General features: G+C 34.4%; 1 protein-coding gene across 2 annotated transcripts; it reads right to left on the bottom strand.

Annotated features, from left to right (window-relative positions):
* Nucleotides 1-382: 382 nt before the first annotated feature.
* On the bottom strand, nt 383-13,092 carry LOC128990249 (calcium-binding protein P-like). 2 transcript variants are annotated; one of them, XM_054412558.1, is made up of 4 exons: nt 12,994-13,092; nt 1,579-1,905; nt 711-854; nt 383-653 (listed from the first exon to the last, which is right to left on the bottom strand). In XM_054412558.1, exons 1-4 carry the CDS (start codon nt 13,079-13,081, stop codon nt 463-465), a joined length of 750 nt encoding a protein of 249 aa, XP_054268533.1. In that variant the 5' UTR covers nt 13,082-13,092; the 3' UTR covers nt 383-462. The 2 variants fall into 2 exon arrangements, with proteins under 2 accessions (XP_054268533.1, XP_054268531.1); XM_054412556.1 differs by having other exon boundaries at nt 383-854.
* Nucleotides 13,093-14,565: the final 1,473 nt, after the last annotated feature.

Raw genomic sequence — 14,565 nt, 5'->3', positions numbered from 1 at the left:
TGTTCTTCTTCTCACTTTTAATTTCTGACAACAGCTGGAGTTTAATAACAATTTTTGTTTCCCATGTTAATCTTATGGAGAAATACGAAACTTTAAAGGGCCCCAGGGCCTCACTCTCTAATTATTTCCCTAAAAAGAAAGTTTCCTGCACAACTTCACGTTACGCTCTTTCCAATGAGACCAAAAACATGTCAATCGGTTCAGTAGTTTCGGAGGAGTAATTGTCACAAAAATCCTGCTTGCGTATTAAATAAGTATAGATACAATATAACAATAGGACCCTAATTAACCCTAACAATACAGAAAAAATTCTTACAAACTCACAAAATAATATAATTTGCGTTGGAAGGTGTAAACAAAGGGAAGATATCAAACAAAACTGTTACTAATGACAAATATTTATTCTAGATACACAATATGTTGTAGGTGATGGTGGGTTGGAGGCAGTGTATGTACAGTAGGTCACCGTTGGTGCTGAGGGTTGCTTCCGCCCCCGTAGGCTATAGCGTGACTACTCGCCACGCCGCTGCGTCCGTTGCTGACGCTATTGGCAATGACGGTCGTGTGGGGACCCCCTTGAGGGTACCGGAATCCCCCTTGGTGCCCCTGACTAGGGTAGTTGGGACCTTGGCCAGGATAGCTGGGTCCATGACCTCCTGACCCCTGGCTAGGGTAGTTGGGACCTTGACCAGGATAGCTGGGTCCATGACCTCCTGACCCCTGGCTAGGGTAGCTTCCTCCATGTCCCTGTTGTGGGTAACCCCTAGAGTATCCTCCTTCGTCTCCAAAAGACGAGGGGAACATCCCAAGCATGATGGGGAACCATGCGTTGAACGACGCTGCTGCGTTACCTCCTGGAACGGACAAACATATTTTACATTTGTATTTACATTCTACATTTCAATAAATAACTAAAGAAACAACTGGTCTTACTCGGTAACAAAGCTACACAACACAAGGCATGCACTCCATTATACAATCACTGTTCACTCATATCAGGCTACACTCATTATTGTATTCATGTCTCGATGTAATGTTAATGGTATAATAGGGTAGGAAAACTCAATTGAACTACTATTTTGATGCTTTAAGAACGGATTATGCTTTTCTTGTTCAGCCAGCCATTTCTATCTTCAACCCATCAAAAGTCTACTATCTTTTACTGGATATAACTAGAGATTCTATAACATGTGAATATAACTACTCTTATTTACATTGAGTCATCGACAGAGTACGCTGATGTACTTGCTGATTCATTTTAAATACACCAACTTTTAACCAAGATAGACTGAAACAACAACTTATTGTAAGCTAAAGAACCTTTTATGCCACATCAGAACAACAAAAGCTAATGGACAGAAATATAATTTCATAATGAAGCATACTCTGCGAGAGGTTTATTCTACAATGTTTTTTTTGTAAAAAAAAAATAGGCTGCAGCAGATTTTATGTAGATGACATGTCTATTTCAGTATCTAAAATCCATTGCTACTGTTGTAATATGATCATTGGATTATTATATTACTCGTCCTTTAAAAACTACATTTTCACTTTTCTATTCAACATTTTTAAACCTACCTCTACCGGGTTTTTCGTACTCCTCCTCGTCCTCTTCCCTAGTATTGTACTTCTTCTTGTTCTTCTTTCCAGGTCGCGGCGGTGGAACCTCTTCTTCCTCCTCGTCCCTTCCCTTGTCCTCAGGTGTCCATGGACTCTGCCCTCGCTCAGGAGGGTGCTCCTCCCCTGACGGCTGGGCTGACTCGCCCTGGCTCCACGGTCGTCTACCGTAGGGGGCGAAGTCCCCGCTGGTCGCGAAAGCTGACAGTCCTTTGCCAGGCATGAACCCGCTGAACGTCATGGACCGACTTGGCTCTCTCTTGTCTCGGACGACAGCGTTGTTGGCATCTAGACATAATTGATGTTTAAATACCGTACCTAATTATTTATAAGGGTCTTGACCCATATAATCTAGCATTTGGCTAGTAAAAAATTATTATAAGGCCGTGGTTTGGTCCGTTCCTTGAACAACTCGTTAAAATGACGAAAGCGAATTTATAGCCTTTCTATACCCTCACACATTATACAGTCTTCTCCATGAGTCAAAAGGGCTGGGTGCAATCTGGACAACCTCATTGCCCAATTCAGCTGTCACTATTGTTAGGTTGGGGGTATACTAAATCACTGGCCAGCACAGTTTGTAACCGGGAAACCTGACTGGCAAGTAGTAGAAGAAACACATTGCATTGAAGATGGTGGATCGAACAGAAGATTGGACATTTTAATATATGATACAAAATCTAAAAGTGGAATTGTAATTGATCCAACTAAAAGGTTCGAAACATCAACAAATCAACTCCTAGAAGTAGGTGAAGAAAAGAGGAAAATTTATAGTAAATGTGAAACTTATTTAAGAAAAAAAATTAATCTAAATTCTATATCAGTAATTGGCATAATGATTGCTGCAAGAGGGACTATTACAAAAATGTTTGAAGAATTAAAAAGAAAATATAATCTTCCATCAAAATTAAAAAATGAAATAGTCATAAAAGTGTTAAAATAATCATGTAAAATCATTCAAAATCATTTATATGGACAACGTTATTAATCTAAGTTACATATTATTAATATCATAAATTTAAGTTTTTTCTACTGTGTCTAATAGGCAAAGCTCATTAATAAACTCAGTTTTCAAAATAAAAATAAATAAAATTTGATTCCTATTTTAATTTTTTTAATGGACCAAAGCTGTCAACAAATACTTTAGACAATTTTATGCAAACATCAACAACTGTCCAATTAGGGAATTTTACACTTTAATAACCTTGAAACTATGCTGCGATTTGTTAATTTAAATTGATGTTCTTATGTAGCTGAAACAATTAAAACGCTTTACCACTTAAGTGTATCCATACCGGTAACTCTAAAACGCGGCTAATCAACGTCTCGCACACAGGATCGAAGTGAATATTTCGTGACCCAAGTTCAGCGTTTAACCATTGACTATTAGGTTTAACTCAATGTCCGCCCATGCTGAAAGCGCGGGAGTAACTAACATTTTGGCGGGACCGCCCACGCACGCGCTCACCTCACCACCCAACAGAGCCTAGCGTCCGTGGGTAAGAAGTTGGTAGCTCAACAAATAGTGGCGTCAGTGGGTAAGGAACTAATGGTTATAACCTTTGGTTCTAGAGGTCTGGGTTCAATACCCGGCATACACAAATAAGTGGTGTTTCGTACGTTTTCTTCTAAAAGCGTTTACTATTCGCATTTCTCAATTACAAAATACCCCTAGCGCTGAAACTTTATTATATTTCATCACTAGGGCGTAAAGCGACTCTTTTCGACCCGAGCTCAATTTTCAACCCCTTTTTTTGTTGCAAAATGAGCGAGGGTTGAACAGACACTTTTTGTCCTTGTGTTGAACTATATTTTCGTCATATGCAACATTAGTAACAAACTAAGTTAGAAAACAAACATATTTTTCTCTAAAGATAACCTCTCAAAAAGACTTCTAGCTTATTTTAAATTTTGCAAATGCAATAAGCAGCTGTTTAGTACAGTACTTGATTTGATAGTTTCGTCTATTACGATTGAAATGCCAAACCCACTTGCGTTTATTCTTCCTCTTGATTTTTGCGCAGATCACGTACGCAAATCAGCAACAGACGTCTTAAAGCCTCCCTCTTTAATACCAAAGATGACATTTTCCTCAGCACAGTAATTTCCTACTCAACCAGACTGAAGTAGCCGCTACAACTCGCCATGTGTGACTGAAAGTGTTTTTCAAGCCTGCGAGTACGAGTGGCGACTAAAAGTAGCGGCGACTAAAAGTAGTGGCGACTAAAAGTAGTGGCGACTAATAGCGGCGAGTAAACTCGACATCGCCATTGTGTGACTGTGACTGACAGGTGCAGGGCGCTGAATTTTTATTTCAGGATTAGTGTTGCCTACAGTATTATTTTGAGGCTTCTGATTGGCTGAGGGAACATCATTACCGCCACGATACGGTCGATGTCAACGGCCTCGGTGGTAAAGTGGATAGAGTGCTAGGCGTGGCTAGGCTAATGATCCGAAAGTCCCGGGTACAAATCCCACCCATAGCACACTTTTTTTTGTACTGGATTTTTTTCATTATCAACAAGTTTGGTTGGTTTGGTTAGGTTATGACGGTTTGATTTAAAATTAAAACATTATGAAATTGAATTTGACCCATTTATAGTTTTATTTTATGAACAGAAATATTTTTTTTTCGGTTAAACCTTCATTTGATTTTTCATTGTTAGCAAGTCTGGTTAGTTTGGTTAGGTTATGATAGTTAAATTTTATAATAAAAAATTATAAAATAGGATTTGAGGTATTTATAATTTTATTTTATGAACAGAACAATTTTTCGATTAATAAACCTTCATTAGATTTTTTCATTGTCAGCACGTTTGGTTGGTTTGGTTAGGTTATGACGGTTTAATTTCATAATAAAAAATATAAAATTGAATTTGAGGCATTTATAATTTTATTCTATGAACAAAAATAATTTTTCAATTACTAAACCTTCGTTATAGTCGATCAGAAGCCTCTAAATGACACTGTTGGCAAAATTAATCCTGAAAAACAAATTGTGCGGCCAGGGCCTTGGCCTTCGAGTGCCGCAGTTCGCCAAGTTACCGCTAGGTGTCACTACTCACTAGCCCAAGTGCGCCGCAGTTCGCCAACTCGCCGCTAGAGTGTATTAGTGTGCAGCAGTTTACCTAGTAACCGCTTTAACCGCTAGGTGTCACTGAAACATAGAACATGTAAGTTTATTTATTTATTTGTAATATTAAATTATTCAGGCACAATAAACCGGTTTAACGATGACAAAAGAAAACTACAATTGATAAACTAAAGGTTTAAAGGACAATATTGCTATTTAAAGCCGTAGTAATTTGCTACGAATCCTCTGTATGCACCGACACTCGCAGGGAGTGTTGAGTAGCTAGTACATGACTACCGCACTTGGCTAGATCGTTGAACTCAATTAGATATAAGATAAACACAGTAAGATACTATTTGTTTGAAAAGCCGAGAGTCGCGTCCCCAACCTGGGATCGATGATTGGCTTATAAGAAATCTATCTATACATATATATAATACGTGAAGCCGTTTTTTGTTAACGCAACTCCTCCCTTATTTGTGAACCGATTTCTACGTTTAAGGTGTCAAAAGATTCGTCTCAATATGTAGTTTTGCAATAAGGTTTTAGAATTTTAAAATTCCTACTCTTAAGGGTGTGAGGCCCTCTCAAAGGTTGGATTTTCCCCATAAGAAATGCATAGAACAAATTCAAAAACAAAAAACATCTGTTTATAAAAAGAAACTCATTAGCTTTTTGAGAGTAAATATTAATGTTTGTAATATTCAGTAGGTTAAGACCAAGTTAAACAGTTAATCGGTTTTGTTGGAAGAACAGAAATGCCTCAAGTTCAAAGAAGAAATATTGAAAACGGGAGGATGAGACAATTAATAATAAGATATCTTATGCGTATGAGGAGAGTAGAAAAAGAGAGGCCTGGTTAACAGATACCCACCCAGATACACATTCACTTAGTGGGATGGATAATATTGGCCAGCTCTGCTATGCAACTTACTTTGGAAGTGATAAAATATACGAAGCACATAGTGTTGTCACGGTAGTAAAGTAAACTTGCCTAATGTCAGATGAAATGAATGCATGGAAGAAATTTTTACTTCTGACACTGACAGATTGAGATATTTCAAAACATTTATTAGAAACTATAATAATGCCTGGACTATGATCAAGTACCGGTAGTATGATTATACCAAATCTTGGCGGACCTTATGTTTTTATTGTTAACTTTTGTATTACTCGCTCTACTTCAATTGAGAAAAACGCAAATGGATTGTTTACTTCTAGGTCATATTGCCAGTTTCTCGGAAAAACTTACACAAAGTTTTTTGACTGAATTCACCAACACAATCCAGACATTTCAAGTCGAAAATAAGAAGTTTCAAAAACTCATTTGTTATTGAAAGTTTTAGTGGCAATATTAGACCAAACATAAGTGAAGGACTTATTGTTTATGTATTCAACGATCGAGTAGTTACGGTCAAGTTTATTTTAATGATTCAAGAGGGGCAAATATATACACTGTTCAAAAATGGGGCACATGAAATGGTTGATACTGTATCACCCCACTTTTCAGGATTCTCTACGGAGAAAATTTGTTTTATTAGAGGGATGTCTCAAATCAAAGAAATACAATGACCCAACTTAAATTACTTAACACATGTTATTAGTAAGGCAACAGTTTTCTTCAATTCTCAATGCTGGAAAAACTTAGTGTCATCATGTTAACTCAAATCGAAACAGATCGTTTAGCATTAATTAGAAGTTAATTATCAGTTAAAAATGAGAGCAGAAATAATGTAGATGAACCTTGACAACGCAAATACAGATATTTAAAATTTGTTTCTAACAAGTGTTTAAACAACTCTAAGTTGTAACTAGAATTACTCGAATTTAAGCATAACGTTTTTCTAGGCATTATGTTTCATACTATGCGGCTCATTGAGCCGCACGGGTTCTCTAGTTGAACGTTATTGTCGGCACTAGTGAGGTGACTATCTGTGAAAAATGTCAATTTATAGGATGCTGATGCTATGCTATTCAGATTCTTCCAATTACTTATCTATCTCTAGTGATGTGGGGAGTACTTTCCCGACTCGATACCGCAACTACTCGAGTACTGGACTCGATTCTTACCTGTATTCATGGTATAGCACCGAAGCTATGTTGACTCTGACTCGTAAATACGAATTCAGGAAATGATTCTTGTCTTGACTCGAGTCAGACAGACTTGGTTCGTTTTATACTCTGTCTGTGTAGATTCAATGTGATGAGAGCGAGATCGGTTATTCATCTCACATTGAGTTGATTGTTGATAATTATGGATTTTATAAAACTTTGTTGAATTAACGAAACGTAAAATTTACAACACATTAACGATGGTAAAAAATAACACAAATAATTTTATTTTTAAACAACACAATGTGCCTAAAAGCCATCTAGTTTTGAAAACAATTTCCAAACAAAGGATTTATTTGCTTTCGTGGCATTTTTGTGACATCTTAAAACAACTAAAACAGGCCTAACAAACACAACTATATGAGGTTAGATCTTTTACAGGTATAACGAGAGTAATAACAAACAGTATCTTGACTCAAGTTAGCCATTTACTCGAGAGCTTTATTCGCCATTCAATACAAAATGTACAATATGCTTTGTGTCATACATTAAATAACTTAACTGATAAAATAAATAAATCAAATCATTCCAAATAATAAATTACATAATGGAAACTCACACAGCAAACCATGCAAAAAATAAATTAACAAATCAGCAAGCCATGAAAAAAAACAGCAAACCTACATACCAGTTACAGGCAAAACCTCCTAAACACATGTAGAGATTATTAGTTTTAGATCCCATCCAGCGACGTCGATGCCTTATGTTTTTGGTAAACACCACTTTCTGTTCTATCCCTGGACCATCCCTGTTCTTTTTTCGGGAATATTTTATTTTAAAATTTATTTTTCTCAGTCATACCTACCCAACATGTTAGCACAAAATAGTATGGAATCTCTTTAAAATTAATATTCAATCTAGCAATGTAAGTTTTATCAAAATATATAGTCAATTTTTCAATCTAGAGGACACAATGTTCAACAGATACACTAAAAACCTAAAAAGCATACTTTTACGTTTAAATAGAAAATTAGTGACTTTAAAACGGTGCTTATAGGACTTTTTTCTAGTTTTCATCCAAGGAACTATTTCCCAAAGGCTGTCAAGGGTTCCCGTGAAACACCCTGTATATCTAAAACAAATTTGAACGAATAGTCAAGTGTTTTTCTCCTCTAGGGACATCAAAGTGATAAAGTACAACTGTCCTGTGTCCAGGTCTTACCGTGTCACCAACGGTAAAAGCTACTCCCCTATAGGAAAATTTGCTAAAACGGCTATTATCGCAGCAATATGACAAAAAAAATTATGTTTGCTTACAGAATGAATAGTTATCAATAGTAGGTTACATTAAGTCCTATTGTTACCAAGTATCATGATTAATACCATCTTGCTCAAAAAGCTTTAACTTTGTAAAAAATAACAGAATTATTTTTAGAGCAGGAAAATTTACAATTCGTTGACTAAAAGCTGTGTTGTAGTTAATTTATTATAAATATTCATTTTACCTATCCTAACAAAAACAAGCTAGTATTATAGTACTAGGTTGTTTCTAGAATACTGTAATAATTCTCAAGTCAGGAAATCTTACTAATATTATAAATCTGAAAGTTTGTGAGTTTGTGTGTATGTTTGTGTGTTGCTCAATCACGCATAAACTACTAGACGGATTAGGCTGAAATTTGGCATGATGATAGCTCACATTCCTTATTAACATTTAGGCATATTCTTATCTCAAAAATCCTTTCAGGCTCCGCCCCAGTGGGTCTGTAGTTCCCCATGTTAACCTTATGAGTATTCATATTTAAAGGGAATTAAAGAATTTAGTCAGCTGTTTCAACTTTTCAAGTTGGTTCTATATTATGCAATAGCATTAAAAAGTTATAAGGTTTCCCAACAGGGTGCAGCACTATTATTATTTTGTTTGTGCATATATGACAACAGCTAATTTGAACTAAGCAGCAACAAAAAGCTGTGACACACAATGAGAACTGTCAAAGTAAGATTGTTTACAGTTAGGTTTGAGATTTTAATTTAATGAATAATTAGTGATATTGTGCGAATGTTTGATAATTTATTTGTTTCTATTGTTTAGGTGCAATGGTAGAACATTATGGCAATGGTAGATGTGTTATACTATATCATACCGTAAATTTATGAACCAAATTTTATCAAACTGTGTCCTCCCCCCATTGCAAACGCAAAGCTTGAGTATAACTGCAATAAGCATTATATACGTATATGCCAACCCCTTAAGAAGGACGGGTGCTCTGCTAGTAAGAAATAAAGGAGAATATTTGCCTAAACGAAACCAGGTCTGTGTTAAATCCAAAGTGTTTTATTTTTACTTACATAATTCACTATCCACACTCATTCAATATAGTTAAGGGTTCAATATAGCCATAAAGGTACACACGAATCTCAAAAACGGGACATGCGAAAATTATTTTAAAATATATTATATACTGTACTTGGGACAACAAAACCCTTTACATAATTAAAAAAATTAAAATAAAAGTATAGAAAAGTAGTATAGGAGAGAGCGGTTGGAGTAACTATGATATTATATGATTTTATAAGGAAAATCACAAAAGTTGCAAAAACTTTTCAACTGTAATTGTTTCAGCAATTGTTGCACTATTTTGTTTAGAATTAAGGACCATAACACAATAGTTTCAATCAAAACAGACTTTTTTCCTAAAATCCATATTTTTATATTTTTTTTGAATGAGAAATACTATAGGCTACAATAACTTTATGACCGTAACCGTAATTCGTAAGAAAATGGGATTTGTACCATTTTGTTCAGAATTTAAAGTACCATAACATACTAATTTGAAACAAACAAGTTTTTTTATAAAAACAGATTTTTTTATTTAGGCTATGTTTTTCTAAATACCAAAATAACATAAGGTACTAAGGTACAATAACTTTTGAACCGTATTTTTTACGGAAATGGGATTTGTACCATTTTGTTCAGAGCTTAAAGGACTATAACATGACAAATTGTATCAAAATTGTTTGGGCCATTTAAAAAAATCTGATTTTTTATTATTTTATGGGTTTTATGGGAAAATCAACATTAAAAAATCAAAATTTAAAAAAATAAAAAAACTGGAGATAATATGGATACATACCAAATTCCGTAAAAATCTAACTAAAGGTGTAGTCTGCAGCTCTGTACGCATACACACACATAGGCTTCCAAGTCTGAGTTCGGGGTTAGTTGATCCCTTTACGGCACTTCCCAAAACATATATTATAAATTTAATTAATTTAAACCAATAAGTATAATCTAAAATTTTAGTTTGATTTACATGTAAATTACAGTTTGAACTTCTTGTAAATCTTACATACTGAAAAACATTAACTAAATATTACACAAATTTGAACAAGTTTCATTCACCTGATATGGAGTTGTCCATACACTGTTGCCATCATTATTTTTATGAAAAGTAAGAAAATAAACAGATATACCTATAATCTTTTCCTATTGTCATGACTTTTGTCACACTTAAAAACCAAAAAGTATGAATTTAATAATTTTATATTCATACATGAAATAAGTCATGCAAACGTGAAGCATAGGACAGTAAACTATCATAAAGTAGACTATCGTTAGTCAATGGTTAACCTAAGAGGATTTTGGAAGTTCAAGTACAATTAGACAGTGAGGTTCTAAATATGTATCTATTTGTCTTATTTAATTTCTTATTTAATATTTCTTGTTTATTGATTATTTAAATTTAGGCCTTACAGTTATGTGGAAATGTACACAAATGTCTACACAGTTAACTCCTATACTCCATTATCAAAGCTGGAAGCTCAACACGTAAGGTTGTTTGTAATTTTATACTGTTTAAATTCCGAAATGATCAAAGTCTGAATGTTCTAGTTGATAAAAAACATAGTGAAATATTTGTTCAAACCAATTTATTTTTGATTCGTGTCAGGTTTCAGAATTTAATGTAATTTAAAATATAAAACTTAAGCTGATGTGATGTAATTGAAATTTATTTAAATGGATTTGTTATGGAAAAGAAAATAAATAACATCGTAGAAACTGGTTTTATAAACATATTTTCGAAATTTGAAACAACTCGAGTTATGTGACGTGGAAGGGAAAAATTTTTATCTGAAGGATATTTAATTGCATAACACAAAATACCATTGCTTAACAGCTAGACAATTTTTGAGCTAATTAAATGTACCTTTTGTGACCCCTTTTATTTAAATTATTTAAAAAACTAGCTACAAATATTTGTTACAAAACCTATATACAACTAAAAAACATACAAAAAGAAACTCAGCAAATTCAGATGATAAATTTAATTTGTTACCATATCCAAGAGAAATTCACTTACTAGTGTTGAAGAGAAATAAATTTAATCCAGTAATATAAACCAATATTAATGTAAATTTCAAAATAAATGTTTGGTTTTTGATAATATAGCCTTTGGCCAATGTAAAATTGCATTAATAATTTAGCCGAATAAATTATATTTGCTAACTTTGCAACTATTTTGAATAAAGAAAATGATATATTTATAAAGCTACTTATTATACTATTGAATTAAAATAATATCGTTAAAATTACTCTGATTTGTACTCATGTTCAAGGATATCAAGCGTTAACACACAAAACACAATAAAAGTTAGCAAATGTTCGAAAATTTACGATAGCATAAGATGACTGTTCCAAGCATTTTAAATTAAATTTAATTATTTAAATGTAAAAACTTGTGTATCTTAGATAACTTGGAATGTCATTCTAAGCACACGATTGACACATTGCGAATGTTTGACAAAGATGTAAAATGAAAATGAGCGAAGGTTGAAAAGACTTAAAGCACTAATGATAAACTACATTTGTCAACAACTAGCACAATTTCTTTTAAGCACAAGATCTACCTTAAAAATTATAACTTTAATGTTACTAATATGTTGGCCACTAATAGATAATTTATACATTGGCTCTTATTTTAGCGAATTTCCCTATAGGGAATAAGCTATTACCGTAGGTCTCATGGTAAGACTAGTCCCGGGACCGATTTACTTTTTCATTTTGATGTCCCTAGAATCCAAAAACACCATCCGTTCAAATTCAATTATATAATTATGGGGAGGTTTATGGGGAAAAAATTGGTTTTTTCTCATTTTTGACGCTCAAAACAAAAAAAATCGCAAATTTCCTCTAGATGATTTTGAAGAGCTTAAAAAAACAAATATATTTCAGTATATTGAAGTGTTTTTGTATGGTAATTGGTTACGGAGAAAATTGTAAATTAAAAATTCTCATGTTATTCTAATGGAGAATAAGTAAACTGTTGTAGTTTGCTTGTTTATGCATATATTTGGAGCAAACTTGGCCAATCTATTTATTTTATACTAAGCTATTCATATTTTACTAAAAACACACTTTATTACCCTGTAGGCAGCAAAGCTAGGTGCTCGTTAATCATAATGTTATTTGAATAGATTTAATTGAAAATCAAATCAGTCAAATGGAAATTCGCTTAGTCTGCAGGTTTGCTGCGACGGGGGTATTAAACTAGCTGTTACCTGTGTGCTTCACCCCTTTAACTTCATGAGTATTATGGATAATTTTGCGCAAGGTTTCTCGTCATGAAGAACATTTTAAGTATATGGTTTACGGGGGTGTGAATTTTAATTTTCTCAAAAGTTCATGCGTATTTTGGGATTTATATATGGATTTTAATCAATGTAAGAGGGTTTTTTTGCAGTAAGTTATAATTTCATGACTATAACCCCAAACAACTTCTAAAGCTAATACGAAATATTTTATTGGACAAAATCAGTGGAAAAATTTTACAAGTAAGTGAGAAAAAAGCTGATTCTTTTTTGCTTCAGAGACAAAAAGAACTGCCAAAGTCCGCTGCATGAAATGTGTTTTTTAAATATAGCAAAATAGGCCTAACACATCGAATTAATCCCGATGCCTGCCGAGGTGACTCTTTTTGACACGAGTACTATACTAGTTTGACAACGAGGCGAATTCGAGGTCAGTAAATTAGCGTGGGTCAAAAAATGTTCGGGCCGTGTTAAGAACTATATTTTTATCCTAACTGATTGCTGCGAATGCAAACGTGTATTTTTGCACGATTATAAAAACCCTGATTCTTTTTTATTAGAGACAAAAATAACCAAGTAAAGCAATGCATTCATTCGAATCAACCGTTTCACCTTAGAATTATGAAAAATATGTTAAGTTTACTCGGACACCATCCTCTCACCTTCCACCAGAGTGCCGATGCCGACGATGGGAAGCGCGAGGACACAAGAGATGGACGCCAGCTGCAGGAGGATCACTCTGGGTTCCATCTTGTCCGTGGTTCCATGGTCCCTGGGAGTCCAGGACTATATAGTCTCCCCTCCCCACATTAGACGTGCCAGGACTGACAAGTCGGCCTGGCACTGCCGAGGGTATAGCGATCGTCTGGTAAGCAGGAGGTCGTAGGTTCGATCTAGGTTATTAGATATTCCTAATGTAAGCGGTCACAGTTTGAGGAAGGGTGTTATTCTGAGAAAAGTGAGATGAGTAACAATGATTATTTTGAAGATCACCAGTTATATCCTAAAAAGACCCATTCGCTTTTTTCCAAGAATAAGAATGCTGCTGGTTAGATCGGCTGACAACGAACTGCACTCACGGTCAAAGGAATTTACAAGGGTTGGAAGGGTAGTCCGCCTAAGCCATATGGAACTGCACTCACGGTCAAAAATCGGTCTTTCACGGCTGAACGCTTCGCTAGCCCCTTAGTCATCTGTTTATTCCGTCCTCTGTCTTACTTTATCCAATACTTTATTTAATACACGTTTTAGTGTCTGTCCCAATAAATACAACAATAAATAACCTAACCTTTACAAAAGAAGCTTCGTTATAATAAGAATATAGCCTATCATGTTATCGTAAATACTATGCTAGAATTTTCTGCGCACATATATATGTGTATTTTTTACAATGTCAGTAGTAAGTTTATTTTTTGACGTTTAGATTAATTTAATCAAAACTTTTCAATATATTTCAACTAATTTAATAAGTTTTAATCAATTCAATCATGGTGTTGCACAATGTGATATAGGTTAATTAAAAACTGACTGTGAGTGCAGTTCCAGTACCTCCAGAAAGGCTCAAAGTGACCGTGAGTGCAGTTCCGTAGTTGGATTAGGACCAGGGACTGACCGTGAGTGCAGTTCCAGCCCTCCCGTTAGATCCTGATAAAGGTCTAGCTTTTAATATTTCCCTAGAAAGAAGAAGGTTGCCGCATATTGCATAGTAACCAGAAAAACCTCCGGATTTTTCTCAGGATCATGAGAAAAGTCATTAGTTTTTCTAGGGAGAAGAGTTTTACCAGTTCGATGTCAAAAAAAGTCAGTAGCTTTGAAAAGCAAAATGAGCTGTCTTTTAATGTTTGGAAAGTGGTATTTATTTTCATTGAAAGTGGGATTCATTGGGATTTTCATATTGTAAACCGAATGTGACTGAACCCCAGGGTAGTAACATGCTTAACATTTTCATTAGACCCTCGTCTTTCATTCATCTCTGCCTTGTTAAAAGCCTGTTGTGTCCTTGTACCATCGCTGGAATTGGATCTTATCACTTTTTTGGAGTGGTTATTTTTCTAATATGTATATGGACTTTTTTGTGTGAAAATAATAGGTATGATAAATACAATTTTTTTATATAATTCATACACTCAAGACAGTTATTTGCGGATAGTCAATAATTCGTTAACATATATAATCAACAACTAGCACAATTTCTTTTAAGATCTACCTTAAAAATTATAACTTTAATGTTACTA

Source organism: Macrosteles quadrilineatus, unplaced genomic scaffold (assembly GCF_028750875.1).
Source record: "Macrosteles quadrilineatus isolate MER2022 unplaced genomic scaffold, UCM_ALF_1.0 Scaffold_3__2_contigs__length_128488019, whole genome shotgun sequence".
NCBI classification, from domain to species: domain Eukaryota; kingdom Metazoa; phylum Arthropoda; class Insecta; order Hemiptera; family Cicadellidae; genus Macrosteles; species Macrosteles quadrilineatus.
Note: the sequence above shows the minus strand (reverse complement) of the source record. Positions and strands in the feature narration are given on the sequence as shown.